The sequence below is a fragment of the Trachypithecus francoisi genome, unplaced genomic scaffold (genome assembly GCF_009764315.1).
Source record: "Trachypithecus francoisi isolate TF-2019V2 unplaced genomic scaffold, Tfra_2.0 Contig01579, whole genome shotgun sequence".
Taxonomy (NCBI): Eukaryota; Metazoa; Chordata; class Mammalia; order Primates; family Cercopithecidae; genus Trachypithecus; species Trachypithecus francoisi.
In genome coordinates, this window is record NW_022681442.1 from 18330976 (window position 1) to 18347500 (window position 16525).

Below are 16525 nucleotides of genomic sequence, written 5' to 3' on the forward strand. Positions count from 1 at the left end.
TTATCTAGCCTTCAAATATCTCCCCATCAGCTGAATGGGGCAAATGATCACTCAGAACTATTTGAGGGTTGGCCTCATCTATTTAGAAGAAACGGGTCACAAGCTCATGTTCCTGTCTACCCTTCCAATAAAAATAAGGCGAGACAAAGAAACAGAAACTACACCCAGGGTTGGTATTTGGTATAGCTACTACATAATGCAATCTGTTTTTTTTTAAAAAAAAAAAACAAAAACAAAAACAAACAAACCAAAAAAAAAAAAAAAATACAGGTAGAATTGTGGGGTAAGCCACTCCAAAATGTTATCTTCCTTAAGGCTTTGTAAGGCCATCTTCCCTAAGACTCAAACCTGAGTTTTACCAGGATTTATTCCTTTTAGCATTCAATGTATTGTCCTGTGTTGTTCAGATCACTGACAAACAAGGAGAAATATATCCACAGAAACAATCACGAAACACATATTACACACGTGCTCATGCAAAAACACACATACACACAACCCGCCACAGTATGCTAATGCATCAAAGGCCTTTAAGTTGCAAAAGACAGTCAAATAATCTGGCACTGCCAGGAACTAGGACTGATGCTTACGAAGGCCCCACATGCTACAGTGACAGTTCCAAATGCCCCATTCCCACTGTTCACAGTCATTCAACGTGCAAAGACTCTCAGAGAGATGCTGATTCAGTCCCAAGGAGCTTCTCAACAGACAAAACTTTCCACTGCTGTTGTCAACTTGGGAGTAATGCTCAGCATGAGGTGGGGTGTCCTGGAATCATACGAGAACATGCCCTAATCCCAACCCTGGATTTCAAAACAAGGCAGTTCTTGTTCCCGCTTCTGTGCCCTCAAATATGTAACACCTAACAGGGAGGACTCGAGAGCCTCAACCCAATGACATGATTGCAGTTTGGACAGCCAACAGCAGAACGGCCATGATCAGCTTCATGGGGTGGAAGTCCCAGGAGTCTTCTGCAATTCCCAAAGGATCTTCAGGGCACCTCTGTCCACAGAGCCTTTGGGGACCATGGTCTCGAAATGCTAAGTGCCAATAACTCTTTTCCTACATAATCCACCTGAATGTCTATGGATTTGCCTGTATTCCCACAGGACACCTCAGCAACACCTTTCCTGTACCCTCCCACAGCCCCCTCCCCAACCCTGGCTTCTAATACACACACACACACACACACACACACACACACACACAGAATAAAAAAATAAGCATGCCCGTCTAAGAAACAAAAAGGAAATTAAAAAATGGAACTCCTTACTGTGGTACTAACCATCCTAGCGGATGGGGGATTTGTCCTACGGTGCCAGGCGATAGCGGGTAATACGGGGATATATCTGGAGGGTGCGGAGGCCGTGGGATTCCTGAGGGAAGAAGCAGCATTTTAGGTACAAAGGAGGGAGAGAAGGAAAGAGCAACCCGTTAGGGGAGGGGAACAGGGACAGAGGAGGAAGACAGGCATCTCTTCTGGAATCCTAACACAGGGTTCATTTGTGATTATAAACCCTAAGAGTTGTTGGTAAGTTTCATCTCATTTTTCTCTTAGCCTCAGTTTGAAAAATTAGTTTATCTCCTTCTAAATGGACTGGGATAGTGGGTAGACTCAGAACATGCCATCTTGGGTCTTTCTGCCTCACGTGACTGGTGTGATTGTTTCAAGATGAAAAGGAACAACCTCAAAAAGGCTCGGCAGCTGGTGGGGAATGAAGCAATGGTAATCCCTGTTGCTCTTACAACACTGGCCCTTTGCCCTGCGGAGTTTCATGCCTTACCTGCACGAAAGTTACTCCTCTGATTTCTAACAGACTTTTTGAGCTGTGGCATTCAAAAGGTTACTATCTTGCTTTTTTTTCAAAAATGGTGACTCCTCTAAAATGTCTCCGCCTCTATTTGGATGAGCTGGAGAAACTGATCAAATGCCATGTGGCATCCTATCCAAGGTAGAACCAGAGCTGAACAGACAAGGAGGTGTTGGAAGCTTGTGTACTCCATTCTGGAACTTCATCCGCTAGAGGACAGAGTCGCCTGTGGGGATTAAGCCCATCTGCTGAATGGGCACCTTGTGTGCTGCAGGGGCTAAGAGCTTCACAAGGCACACATGAGTGGATTCTGCAAGTACGTGCCACCGCATGCCTGCCAGTTCCACAGGAGCACATCCTGCAGTCGACTCTGACAGAGAAGAACTGATCTGTGCCGTTGAAGTGGGAGGCAAAAGGCACAATACCACAGAATTAAAACAGAGTAAAGGAGGGAATGGACTGCATGTTCGTGGATGAAAACGACTTCATTTTTTAAAAAATTCATTCAGGAAGCTTTTAATCTGTAAATTAAGTCTCCCTGGGTGACATTTTCATGCAGACATTGCTTTCTCTCTATTACAAAAACCAAACAGATTAGCTGGGCTTGGACCCTACACCGAGCCATTTGCACACTTGAAAGAATGTTCGCAGAGGAAAAGTAAACAGTCCACAGACGTTAATCATATGTTTTACGATAACCATTTAAAAGCTATTCCCTGTACTACCATTATTTAAATGAGACGTTGACGCTGCCATTCACTGGTGGAGCCTGGGGCCGGCTGGAGGAGGCCGCCAGGCATCCAGGCATCCAAGCGCCAGGCTCAGTCCTGCACCAGCACAAAGGGGCTCAGAGACCAGTAAAACCCAGCTCATGTGTGGCTTCTTTCAGGGGCAGTGAAGGCCGCCTAACCAGGCAGCCTACCTACCCCAACACTACCAGTCCCCTCTAACGAAGTGATGCGTGATCACCGACTTAAACTCATCCTTTCAATTACTGAGCTGGGAAGGGAAACTCCTACCAACACACTGGGTAGCCTGAAAGACACACACTAAGCTTACCTGTCCTCCCAAGACCACCCCACCAGGAACTGGGGCTGCCTGCCTGATTTAGATCTTGTTGAAGGAGAACTAAAAGTAACCCCACCTTCTCTCCTTCTCCCCTTTGGGAAAAAAGCAGTCAATGAACAACTGGTATAAAAAAGGGATGCTGGGTTGGGTGTGGTGGCTTATGCCTGTAATCCCAGCACTTTGGGAGGCCGAGGCGGTCAAAAGTTCGAGACCAGCCTGGCTAACATGGTGAAACCCTGTCTCTACTAAAAATACAAAAATTAGCTAGGTATGGTGGCACATGCCTGTAGTCCCAGCTACTTGGGAGGCTCAGGCAGGAGAACTGTTTAAAACTGGGAGGCAGAGGTCGCAGGGAGCCAAAATCGCTCCACGGCACTCCAGCCTGGATGTCAGAGCAAGACTCTGTTTCAAAACAACTACAACAACAACAACAAAAGGGACACTGAAAAGCATGGCGACTTCTTCCAGACACCCATTGGTTGTTCTATGAAGAAATGAAGCAATCTGCCTGGGCTTCAGTATTCACATCTGTAAAATGGGCTCAACAATACCTAGAATATTGTAGGGGACAAAGAAGTTAAATAAATTAGCAAAGAAAATGCAGAATCCAGTGATGTGGCTTTTTGAGGCTATACCAACAAGCCATTGTCAAGTAGTGACCGGAGCCTCTTAGCCAGCGAGGGAGCCGAGGTTTGGAAAGTCATGCATCTTCCCAGGAAGCTGAGGAGGAACCCAAGAAATGCCTTCAATATGATATTCCTGCATCCAGGTCTGTCTGAGGCTCTTAGAGTTAAAAGCCACTCCTGAAACATACTGGGGACTCAGAGCTGGGTTCCCAAGACGGCCCCTTCAGGGGTCCTGGAAGCCATAAAGAGATATTTCACACTGCAAATGAACTTCTCCAAAGGGAGTGGAAAACCACTCCCACACCAGGCCTCAATCGCCCCCAAAGAGCTTCCTTTTCAACACCCAGAAAAGCAACACGGGCCCCCCACCACCGTTCCCACCCAGTCCCCTACAGCTCAGCCCCTGGGGTTCCTGTGGAGGCCTCAACAGATTCCCCAGAACCCCAGGACCAGCGCTCTACCTTGGCTCCCAAGCCCATAGCCTACCTGTTTTGGGGTCTACGTCGGCTGGTAAGTGTGGAGGTGGGTTTCCCGGCGTGAAGTGTTCATTGCTGTACGTGATAAGAGGCGTGAGGGGGTGGACATGGTGAGGGTGCTGCACCACTGGCACTTTGTTCGACTGTGGGGAGGAGAACAGAGAAAGCCACCATCAAGCCGGTTCCGGCAGCCCAGGTCTTCAGAGCACCAGGCCCGTAGGTTCCCCTGACTGCAGCCTCCCACCTGGATTTTCTAAGATGCACTCAACGCTGCCCGTCCCATACTCCCCTGAGTCCAAATAAATACATAGTTGTAAGACAGCTCTCTGGGTGGGTCTGCTTTAGTTTTTATTTCCCCACTAAGCCTGGCTTTTAAAATACCTTCTCCATCCCTACCCCATTATGGAGCCCAAGAGTCTGCACTTTTCCGGTCCGCAGGTGAGTTGGAAGCGGGGACTTTAATCTCCCATGCCTACTGCGTTTCTGCACGTGGTGGGGACCTCCTACCCCAAGGCCCCACCTCCAGGAGGCAGGCAGGCTGCACAGGGGACCATCTAGGAAAACCACCACTTACAAGAAACCGGCCGGGCCCAAATCCCACCCAGCCAGCCTCCTTAGCCACCCTCCCCGCCACCTCCCCACAGCTCCTATCCCCTCCCTGCCCTTAGAAACAGCAGGCATGCTACAGTCCTTCTGAGACAGTATGGATGCAAAGCCCCACTCGTGGTTTGGGTGGGAGTGTGAACTTTACCAGAAAGCTCTAAACTGCCTGGCAATCACCTGCATATTCTATGCAGATTACAGCAGCCCTGATTCATTAGGAATTTCATTAGAAAGTCATCCGGGAATGCTAATACATTAACTGGATGATGACGAATTGGGCTAATAAAAGGTACGCACATTTTAGAAATGGGCAGTTCTAGAAAACAAAGTACAGGCATTTTTGTGTTTGGGAAGGGTGGGTCAGTGGAGAGAAGCAGAGGACGGGGTGGGGGGAAGAAAAGCATTTTTAAAATGTTTCTAGTTGCCATACCCAGGCTTTCCCAAATTATTCTCCTCTTCTTTTCCCCACCTCCTGCTCAGTCCACCCCTCCCCCACTCCACTACACTGTGCTATAACTTAGCCCAGCAAGATCACAAAGAAAAAATTAAGCTGAAACAAGCGAACTACTGGGCCATTTACGGAGAGTAATCCAACTGCAAAAAACCCTATTCCCCATAGAGGATTTTCACTAAAATCCTACAACAGGGACATTTAACCAGATTAGGTACCAGCGAAGATAAAGAGGCAAGTATTAGATGATGAATGGATTAGAGTCAAGTTTCATTTCAGAACGTGTCTTCATTTCCTTTTATTACTTTTAGGAAGGCACAACTTGCATTAACATCAAGGAAAAGGAATTGCATTAAAAGAAAAGAAGGAAGGTTCTAGTGCTGCCCACTAGCGCCTGTTGAGTTCAGGGATCACTAAGCAGTTAGTTCTCTTTACTGGTTCTCTTCTTGTCCCTTTTTTTTTTTTTCTAATGGGTGAGGAAGGAATGTAATATAGGAACAGCATTTCTTACCACAGGTAACTGAGGGGGAAAGCATCTTTTAAAAAGTGCTTTTAATTTTTTTGTGGTTATGTGTGGAAAGAAAAATAAGGCCTTCTCTCTAGATGCCCCAGAAAAAAACTGCAGAAAAAGAAGTCAACGTTTCCAACAGCCTGGTTTACCAATTCCCATGTATAACTGGACTCTTGGAGAAAGGGGAGATCATGTCCAGATGACATAATCTGTTTACAGTAAAGAAGCACAAATCCCACGGCCATGTTTTAAGCAGGACTAAGGGGAGATGTGGGGAAAACCCTCTTTCTCTACTTTACAACAAAAGAGGAAGACAGCATTTGGGCAATCATGGAGTTCACTGAGCATAAAATTTAAAAATTAAGTCTCCATCTTCTTAGATATACATATGAAGGCGATTCTAACAACAGGTTCTATCCCCCTGTGTTCTGGCTACCAACACCTCTCCCAGTATTATTTTGCACACCTGAGCCTAGCCACTAGTTTTTTTGCTTCTAGGAGCTTTGTGTTATATGCTACCATTTTGCAATCAAAGCAAGTAAGTTAAAAGCCACCAAAGCAGAGGGAGCTTTGGAAACCAGAAACACGTCCACAGAAGGGGCAGCCATGAAGGGCTGGGCAGGCCAGGGCCAGGGTGAAGGGCTGCTACCTCATGGCCAGTGCTGGCACCTCATGGACACGCACTAAGGATTCCTTAAGAAGAACATTTGCTCAGGACAACTTGAGAAATAAGGAACAAGGAAGCTCCCACACTGTGTGCTGAGGTGGGGAGGGAAAAGAGAAAAGGAGAGGAAAGGAGGGAAAGAGACAGACACGGACAAAGTGGAGACCTTTGGAGGCAAGGCTGTTGCTGCCTTCCCGAACGAAGTTTTCTCTTTGGTTGGAAAGATACATACCCGCTGACATGAAAGAAAGCAGACCAGCTCCAGACAGTTTAAAGTGAGTGTGAAAAACACCGGGGCCAGTGGGGAGAGCCACCCATAGCCCAGAGAAGGGAAGACGATCACTCAGGCGTGGAAGGACTGATCAAGTACCACGGGAGGAGGACCACCATCAGCCATGAGAAGCAGCACATGGGAGAAGAAAGGGCTAGTGGTGGGCATCAGAACCAGCAGCAGTCAGCCCCGAGTCAAGCACCTCCCAGGATGCTTCCCACTCACTCAGATTCCCCAATCCTAGGAAATCTCAGTAGGCCCTGATTCATTCACAGTGGGTCTGGACTCAGGACCCAAGCATCTTGGGCCTGCTTCCTGGGTGTTGTGGGTGGTTCTTGTGTTCAGCCATGAGGACCACATGCACACAGGCAAGCACAGAGGTAAAGAGCCATGAGTTCTGATGATGAATCAAGTCCTAGTTCTTAAGGAACCCAGGAAAAGCCTTAGCACATAACCTAGCACATAAGTTTGTTATTTATTATCTATTACAGTGGTTTATTAGTAAAGTTATTTTTACTGTTAAGAAGAAGCTGTCCAGATGACGTGATCTGTTTACAGTAAAGAAGCACAAATCCCACAGCCATCTTCTAAGCAGGACTAAGGGGAGATGTGGGGAAAACCCTCTTTCGCTACTTTACAACAAAAGAGGAAGACAGCATTTGGGCAATCATGGAGTTCACTGAGCATAAGATTTAAAAATTAAGTCTCCACCTTCTTAGATATACATATGAAGGCGATTCCAACAAAAGGTTCTATCCCCCTGTGTTCTGGCTACCAACACCTCTCCCAGTATTATTTTGCACACCTGAGCCTAGCCAACTAGTTTTTGTCCTGTTCAGTCAAAACTATATCATGGGGGTGGGGGTGGGGTGGAAGGGGTGGTAGGGAATTGGAAGCTTGAGGTGCTGCCAGGCTTTAGGGGGAAAAAACGGGACCTGTACTAGGACTAGCCCTACTCCTTTCTGACCTCAACTGCATGCCAGGCAGGTCCTGTGAAAGAACAGAACTTCCTCTCTGTCCAAGCTCATGGGTTCCCTTGCAAGAGAGGAGAACTCTGTGGTCACACCTGCCAAAACCAGGGACTACTTGCCACTCCATCCAACCTCCCTCTACCTGGAATCTTCTATAATGGAAGGATTTTCTTCTTGCAAATGCCTATGTCTCTCCGGCCTCAGACCCCAGAACCCTTTCTTCCTACACCACACAATGCCCATTGCTGGGGGGGTGTGTGCACCCTTCTTGGTCCCACTATACCTAAGTTCCTTAGGGACAAGGACTATGTCTTCTAGAACTTTGTGTCCTCCCAAGTGACCAGCCTGTGGAATGGAGAGCACATTCTCCTAAACTGCCTAAGAACCACCAAATTGCAACTGCAAGCATTCGAAGGGAAAGACAAAGCCAATCACAGATTCACTTCAAGTAAACAGCGGTGCTCTTTAAATGTCATCTCCTTAGAATCACGGAACAGAGCGTAGTGGTCCTTCCGGACCATCCAGTTCAATACCCTTGCAGACACTATCTCAAATACAACTGTGCCTTTAAAAGGGTTTTAGGGGCAACTGGCAATGCACACAGTGATTCAAGAACTGAATTCAAGGAATACCTGGGTTTTAATTCTTCCTCACCAGGTTGGCTGTGTGACCTCTCTCAAGACTTCCTTTCTGTCTCTGTCAACTCAGGATGAGAATCATGTCCACCTCGCAGGGTTGTGAAAACTGAATGAGAACTTGCATGTAAAGTATTTAGCACAGTGACAGGCACAAGCTAAATGTGCAATACAGAGATGCTTTGAAAATGCAATCCGATGAATACTAATGATGACTCAGTTCACTATCCCTCTAGCCTCTTCTGATTTAATTCACGGAGCGAGGGGTACACACAGCCACGACTCCACTCCTGATTTCAAAGGTAAGGATGTTTGTTTATGGGGCAAGATCGTTCTAGATGATTAGTGGCACTTTCCTCAGGCACGTACCCTTCTTCAAAATGAGGTGTTTAATTAATCCATAGATTTTAATATCTCTTGTGAGAAGAGTCATCATTTTACTATGCCAATAAATGAGATTGCCACAGAGGAGCTGAAAGTTAAACAAACAAACAAAAAAAAGGAAGGTGGAGATGATCATGGTCCCTTCCAGATCAGGGCAAGGGCCTTTAAGTAAGAGCTGTCACAAATGAAACACAAAAGAATCCAAATAGAAAGATGCCCCTTGGACGATCTCCTTCTCTTTGAACACTTCCCACTTCTCTAACGAGGTCTTTAAGAATTGTATTCAAAACCGCACCACCCTAAGAAAATTCAGATGTGAAAAGTAACTTGGTTGCAACATCGACAACCTTCCAGAAATGCATTCATGGCAACTAAATTAGCAGTAACTATCCATGCTGGGGGTGCTGGTGGGCTCATTAGCCTGCAGTACTTATTCCCTCCTCTTTTTCTCTCTTTATAAACAGAGCCCTATGTGCAAGGGAAACAGCTCGACATAAGGCCAGGTGCCTTTTTGGGAACTATTTTACCTAAATACATCTTCAAAACTACATGGGGATACAAAGTCATTGCGACCAGTGACAGCGAACCAACGTTCAAGGTCGTGGTAGTGATGGTCAAGCAGAGCTGTGTGAAGAGCCTGCGTTGCTGTACTGAACTCTGAAAACATGATGAAAACGGACTCTCTGAGCCACAAAAACAGCAAACACTCATATACGAATAACTCACACAATTTCAAAACTGTTATACTATAGCTACCGAAGTCACACCACCACCATCAGCTTAGAACACCTTTTCCAGATGAAATGAGGGTAGGATGGGGATTGACCAGTTGCTACCCCTCAAGCACTACCATCCACACCAGCACAGCTCAGGGTGGCCACTGTTCAATGGTGCCTTGGGCTCTGTGTCTGTGTGCCTCTGTGCTGAGTTCATGGTGTGCTTTATTCTAGGAAATCCTCACAACGGGCCTATGAAGTAGTCGGCATTTGTTATCAGTTCCACGCAGTAGGTAAAGACATTTTTTTTCCAGGTTACATGCCTTGAGAGAGTGGTGTTTCTAAGCTCTGCAGCCTCACCTGCCTGCCTCCACCACCCCACTTCTGCACTGTCCCAGTCTGCAGAAACTGGCATTACTGGGATGGGGTTAATTGCTGTGTTCATCTAGTGAGATGCACCCAATGAGATCAGCCTGGGCCAACCTTCCCATTGGACACAGCTGCTTCAGGACTCTCGGTGGGATCTGTCCTCAAACTCCCACCTACCAATCGCTGCATCCTAGACCATTTTCGGCAGATATTACCCCCAAAACCCAAATTAGGAGGAGTTCAGGGTTCCCTGCCTTAGCCAGGCATACCCTTGCCACAGGGCATTGAGTATTTTTGGCAGGGATTTTTACACATGTGGCTGATTATGGGAAGAGGACTGGGGATGGAGGGGATAAAGACATTTAATAGGATGTTTCTGCTTCTCAAATACAAACACGCAATATATCGGCCCAGCAGGATTCAGATGATAAAAACACTTTACGTGGTCAGTCCTGGGCTGACAAGAATCTAAAGAAAAAGGCCACCAAAAAACCGAGCCATTAAATGAAGTAAACAGTATCTATTTAAAAGGAACAAAAATCCTCATCTGACTTTAAATCATTCAGGGCTTTATGCTTTCTACCTGGAGAAATCGCTATTTCGCAAAGCCAAGCTTTCCTCTGTCTGGTTCCTTAGGTTCCATGGGTTTTCAGCATTGAATAGTTAAATTATAAAGAAAAGGTCCTTTAACAGCCCTCAAGGCACACAAAGCTCTTCCACCCAAAGTATTCATCGTATTCATCGACTACAGTGGGGGGGAATGGGGAGGGCGAGGAGCCCCTGTGGCTGACCTTTGACCTTTCAAGAACCGTTCAGCGTAGCCCTCTGCAACTTGGCCATGCCACCCTCATCGCCAAGCGCCCACACACCCATCCAGACGCTGTTCTTCATTTGGAACCTGGCAAGTGAAAGATTGATTAAGGCACTTCTAAGATCCCTTTGCTTAGTCCCCCTCTCACCCCGACCCCACAAGCCTCTATAACTGTGGGCAACCTAGAGGGAATGAAAGCTTGCCATTCACCTCCGCAACCTATTAATCAACAGACACTGAAAACAAATAGAGCCATTGCTGGCCCTGGTGTCTCCCTTGGCCTCCTCTTCAATCCACCCCTATTGCTGCCTCTTTCTGCAGAAGGAAAATGGGGCCAGAAAGTGCCTTTAGGAGCTCCGCACAATAAAACTAAAGCAACAGAGAAGCATTTGTCAGCCTTTTCCCCTCCTCAGGGTGGGCATAGAAGGTCTTTGGGGGTCTTCACTTACCAGCCCTCCCAGGGGCTGAAATCAGCATGAGGAAGGGACACTATTCATTCCAGGTTTACATTTAAAAATGGGTTTATAGTCCACCTCTATGCATTTTTCCAGATGCCGTTTGCTACGGCTACAGCAAGACCAATGGCAACAGCTAAAACGTTAATAAAAATTTCACGTCATTGAAGCTGTGGCAAGTTGGGGAAGAGGACAGGTTGGGGACACAATGAAGGAAGGACTGTTTCTTATCTATCAGCCACCTTTTGGCAACTCAACTAGTCCTGTTTTTCCAGCCTGTGAGGGTGGTGAACAGTCAGCCAAGGTAACCCTCCTGTCCCCAACAACCTATGACCTCAGCAGTTAGGAACTATTTCTGCTGATGGGATGGTCACAGGAGACACAGCCAGTGCAATCTGGGCCCAGCCCTGCATGGACAGTCCCATCCCAACCCAGCAGGCCAACACTTGCTTTTGCATCCTGCAAACCTCCTACATATACACAGAAAAAAAACAGCAGGCATGACTTCCTCCCGTGGCCCCAAATGGGTGGGCTTCCTCAGAGCATTTTACCCTGGCCCGTGCCCCTCTCCCCTTGCAGCTAGACAGGACCTATCCAGCGCCGTGGCCGGGGTCCTTTCTTAGTTGAATGTTGCTCCTTTCTGTCTAAGGCCTTGCTCCCAGCTAATGGTGGATTGTTTCCCTGGACAAGACTTCTATTGATAGCTACAGCACTGCCTGTTGGAAATAATAAATAAAAGACAGAAGGTTTCACAGGGTTCGAGTTTTACTTGAAGACACAAGGTGGTAAGAGTAAAGAGATCTGCCTGTGAGATGCAGAAAAGCAAAGCCCACCCTGCCAGCCACAGCACACAGCCTGCATCCTTCGGCTGGGCTGCTGCAGAACCTACCCCCCCAGGCTGCAGAGTTAGAGCGTCAGAGCATCTCCAACCCCTGAGAGCCTCCCAGGAAGGGTGCTGCTTATTTGTTTTGTAAATTATCAATGGCTGGCTTTTATTTCTCTTTCTCTCTCTCTCTCTCTCTCTCTCTCTCTCTCTCTCTCTCTCTCTGGAATCAAATCCATTTAGACAGCAAGAGGAGGAAGAGAGACGATTCTCCCTGCCGTCTGTGAAATTCTGCCGACTCATAGTTTCTCATGGATTCACACAGGCATTAAAATTCTCCTTGCTGGGAAATGACTGAACAGAGCAAGCAGGGAGAGGAGAAACGTGCAGTCAGTTTTCATCCAAATTCTCACACACACACATGCAAATACCTAGAACAAACTCGATCACTTCAAGTCCTTGACCTTTTTTGGGGGGTAGCCCTTTCTATATTATAACCACCCAGCTGGTAACACACCAAACAGACTGCCAAATGTGAAGGGTCGAGAGGACCAAGTTCAACTCTTAAAGACCTTTTCTCAATCCTCGAAAGGAGGATGGAAGGGCTGGGGGGGGGTGAGAGGTGGTGGGTGGGCTGGAGGTGTTGGGATGGAGGAATAGAGGAACATTCGAATCTGGAAAATAAAGAAGGTGGTGGGATGGAGGAATAGAGGAACATTCGAATCTGGAAAATAAAGAAGGTGTTGAGATGGAGGAATAGAGGAATATTCGAATCTGGAAAATAAAGAAGGTGTTGAGATGGAGGAATAGAGGAACATTCGAACCTGGAAAATAAAGATGTGCACCAGCTGCTTGGCTTTGTGAAAACCGCAGCCAAGGCCTGACCCAGCAAAGCTGTGCATTCACAGGCTCTTGAACAATTACTTCCAGTTAAGTTCATTAAACATAATTTATTTCCACTCATTCTCATTTATTTTCCAATTAAAAAGAAAACATCCCATTGTGCCTCCCCCAGCCAACCTTTACAACACTTGCAAGCTTACTTCTTAGCCCACCCAGTCCAGGCTTGCCCCTGATCAGCGAGTTTCCAGGGTTTTCTTCCTGCCTGCCTCTGCCTCCCTCCGGCAGCTTCACAAAATTCTCAACCTGGAGGTCAGTGAGGGGGTGCGACAGGCACAACGGGGCCCTCTGTCCTAATCCTCCACCAGGTCTCAGGGAGGAAGAACCAGCCACTTCACCCCTAAGTAATTTCCCAGGAATCTGCAACCTCCACCCTCCCGCCAAATATTTCTCTACTACTTGGGTATTAAATGATTAGCGTTAACATAATCAATCTTGTTAAGTGTCCGAATTTGCAGAGAATGTTTGGGAATTGGGTAAGAGAGTACAGCTGTTTCTAGGAGAGCGGATCTTCAAAACCGAGCCAGAAATAAATCGAACCTATCCCAAATGAAGAAATTCAAAAGCTCAAATTCAAAACAACTTTTAACAAATAATAATGATTTCCAGACCACCCCCTCGCCACCAAACACAACAACCCCAAATCTAGAGATTCCTAAATATAATGGAAAGGAAATCACCAATTTTGATGTAGAGCAAATTTTAAGAGCATAATGGTTATCACATCCTGAGGAATTAAAGAAAGAAATAGTGAACAAAATCTGACACCGACTTTCTAATTTATTTACAAGGAACAGCTGCATAAAAAGCTCTTTTGTTTTTCTTGTATACCCTGTGCCTAACTCTCGAATCTCAGTCTTATCTGAAAATCATGCCTACTCCATGGAGTCTGAGAAAAGCTCAAGAAACAGCTTTTTTCCTTCACTGATCAGGTAAATTTTCCCCATAGAAAAGAGGAGGTAAGCCAAGAGGAAGAATGAACGTTTCCACTCATGTGGCTCAACAAATACAAATGCCCAAACCCTGTGATTCAGCAAAGACCGACGGAAAGGAAGACGAACACAAAGGCAGAACTGCATTGTTCTGTTCTATCCTGCCTTGTTAGTATCCCAAACGTGGGCATCCTCTAACGGGCATCTGCAGTCAGAATAAATAACATGCATGAAAATGACACCGAGTCACCATGGGACGAAGAGGGTAAACATAATTGCTGTCCCTCCGATCTCCAGGTGATGTGTTGCAAGTTTAGGGAACGAGGGAGTGACCCAGGCAAAGTTGAATTTTTTCAAAAATCCTCAAATGTGTGCAGAAGTATGTAATCTGGAGGGCATGTCAGGATTTCATCACATTCCAAAATATTGCAGAAGGAAAGAATTCTATTACACAGCTCAGCTAGGTCCCCAACAACCCCAAACCACAAAGGGGAGGTTTCCCTAAGAATACAAGGTTTCAGGCTCTGCTGCTTCCAGAAGATGCCGATGCAGCAGCCTGTTGTGACAATACAGAGATCATAATATCTGTATCACTGGAGTCGGGAATTTACATTTTCAAAGAACTCCCTTCTCATAAGACATCAAGAATAGTGGTTTACTCCCACCAAGCCAACAGGACCACTATTAAGTAACACAGGTAATTTGAGAAAACTAGAGTCTAGAACCTCAAGATGGGAGACTGTACTGGGTGTGATATTTGCAGTAACACAATGTCCACATTTGCAACACAGCTTCCACTCTCTTCCCCACCATTCCTGACAGTTTACACAATCCTAGATTGAACCAAAAAAGTTGCACACAGCTAGAAAGGAAAACGAAAATTTACACCCATCGTTATTTTAGGCTCAACTAGAGAACTATCTATGATCTTGTGTTTTAACCTGACACACAGAATTTAATTCATGATGTTGAAAATATAAACATAAGACTATGGTATATTTCATTCCTTCTCACCCCAAAATTGGATCGAAGAGCTTATCGATCACTGCAGATTACTTCTGTTTGGAATTACAATAACACCACAAATAACAAAAGTAATAATAAAAGTAATTAAGGAATTGCCTCCAAATTCAAGAGAATCCTCTTAGAGCTTATGGCAAAAGATAATCACTCAACCTGGGCACGGTGGCTCACGCCTGTAATCCTAACACTTTGGGAGACCAAGACGGGCAGATCACCTGAGGTCAGAAGTTCAAGACCAGCCTGGCCAACGTGGTGAAACCCCCTCCTCTACTAAAAATACAAAAATTAGCTGGGCGTGTTGGTGCATGCTTGTAATACCAGCTACTCAGGAGGCTGAGGCAGGGGAATTGTTTGAACCCGGGAGGCGAAGGTTGCAGTGAGCCGAGATCTCGCCATTGCACTCCAGCCTAGGCGACAAGAGTGAGACTCCGTCTCAAAATAAATAAATAAATAAAATAATAATAATAATAATTAAAAGAAAAGATATCAAGACACAGTCGAAGAGAGTATAATGGATCCTAAACCCCAAATTCATATTGCAAAAGGGCCTTCTCCCTAATCATTAACAGCACAATGAGCTGTCATCAGGCTCTTTTCCAAAACACATTTTCTATTAAGTTTACAAAACATACCACAAGCAAGACCATAGCCCTAAAAAGCCGGCATCTAAATCTGGAGATTGACAACTAAAGACGGAACAACAGAAAGTTAGCATTAAATATGAAACCAAAATACACAGTTTAAACAGCGCTGCTACTGTTAAAGCCTTATCGCTCAAAACTTTCAAGCTTTTAAAGTATGCTCCTCTATGAGGCAATGTCGTTTTCCTTCTCTCTCTTCCGATGGAGCCCACCCTGGTGGGTGAAGAAAAAAATTATTTGTTAGAAGAAATTCCAAACCGTACCACCCCTTCCCAGATTCCAGCTCACCCGTACTTGGGGAACAGGGTCTGCCTTACCATAGAAGTGTAAGGACGGTGATGAAAGTCACACTTCTCTCCTCCCCATCTTTTTTTAACCCTTTCTCCCCCTCCCCAAAAAACTGCTGTGAAAATGACTCAGAGAAAGGGCATAGCTTGAGCTGACCATTTATTCTTGTTTTGTTTTTTCCTTCCCATGATCTAAATGGGGGGGGGGAGCATAGGTTTAATGGTTAATACCATAAGCAGGGACATGAACACACACACATCCCCCCATACGCACACCCCATACACACACCGCACACCCCACTACTCACCCAGCAATTCAAATTGAGGTGCCAACCGCCCAACTGCTGGAACAGAGAGACCCCGGAGGCTACTGCACCTCCCTTACCACTCAAATCTTCCATTCCCACTAAAACTGTATCCCTAGGGTACATAACAGCCTTGGTTTTCCCTCTCTCCACCTCTAAAAAAACTTTCTCTGTACCTTCGAGATGGGACTGGGCCAGTTTTTTTTCTCCTCCCTTTCTGCTTTTCTCACTTTTCTTTTTCCTCCCAGCTTCCCCTCCCTTTAAAGCTTTCACTTAAAGAACTGAAAAAAAGCATCTAAAAAGATCGAAATGGCCCCAGATTCCTGGCCAAATAGGCTCAAAATGCTCAAAGTTGTCACTCATATTGCCTAGAATTATTGTGTTAATCCTTCCCCCTGCACACACATCCCTTACAAAATCTTAAAAATAAAAAACAAAAAATCCACTAATAATCTAGAGTTCAGCTGGTTGCAGATTTAATTAAAAAAAAAATTAAAAACTCCTTCTACTTTCTAATCTTTGCCACTACGGAATCTGTGAAGGAAGGGGGAAGGTCCATGTTCCCCAGCCAGCTCAGGGCACCTCAGCAGAGTCCCCTCCCTCACCCGTTACCTTGGGCAGCAGGGAGAGAGCTGCCGCTAAGAGTAGCAAAGAAATTACGGTCAGCCATGAGGGAAAATGATCAACCGAGAGTGCAGGAGGCAGGCACTTTATCTGCAAGATTGTCAAATCCCTCAAAACAAATTTCTTAGGGAGAGGGCTGCAATGGGAGAGGGGAGGGAGGAGGAATGG

At 45.9% G+C, this 16525-nt stretch overlaps 1 protein-coding gene across 44 annotated transcripts in view; it reads right to left on the minus strand.

The window, feature by feature from the left end:
* TCF7L2 (transcription factor 7 like 2) overlaps nt 1–16525 on the minus strand; it is a 221255-nt gene that overhangs the window by 22256 nt on the left and 182474 nt on the right. For 37 of the 44 annotated variants that reach the window (XM_033182344.1, XM_033182622.1, XM_033182577.1 and 34 more), the window contains 2 exons: nt 3992–4124; nt 1274–1376 (listed from right to left, as the gene is read on the minus strand). In XM_033182344.1, the coding sequence (XP_033038235.1) occupies nt 1274–1376; nt 3992–4124 (236 nt within the window). The remainder of the gene's footprint in view (nt 1–1273; nt 1377–3991; nt 4125–16525) is intronic. The other 7 variants (XM_033182376.1, XM_033182355.1, XM_033182432.1 and 4 more) reach the window with 1 other exon arrangement.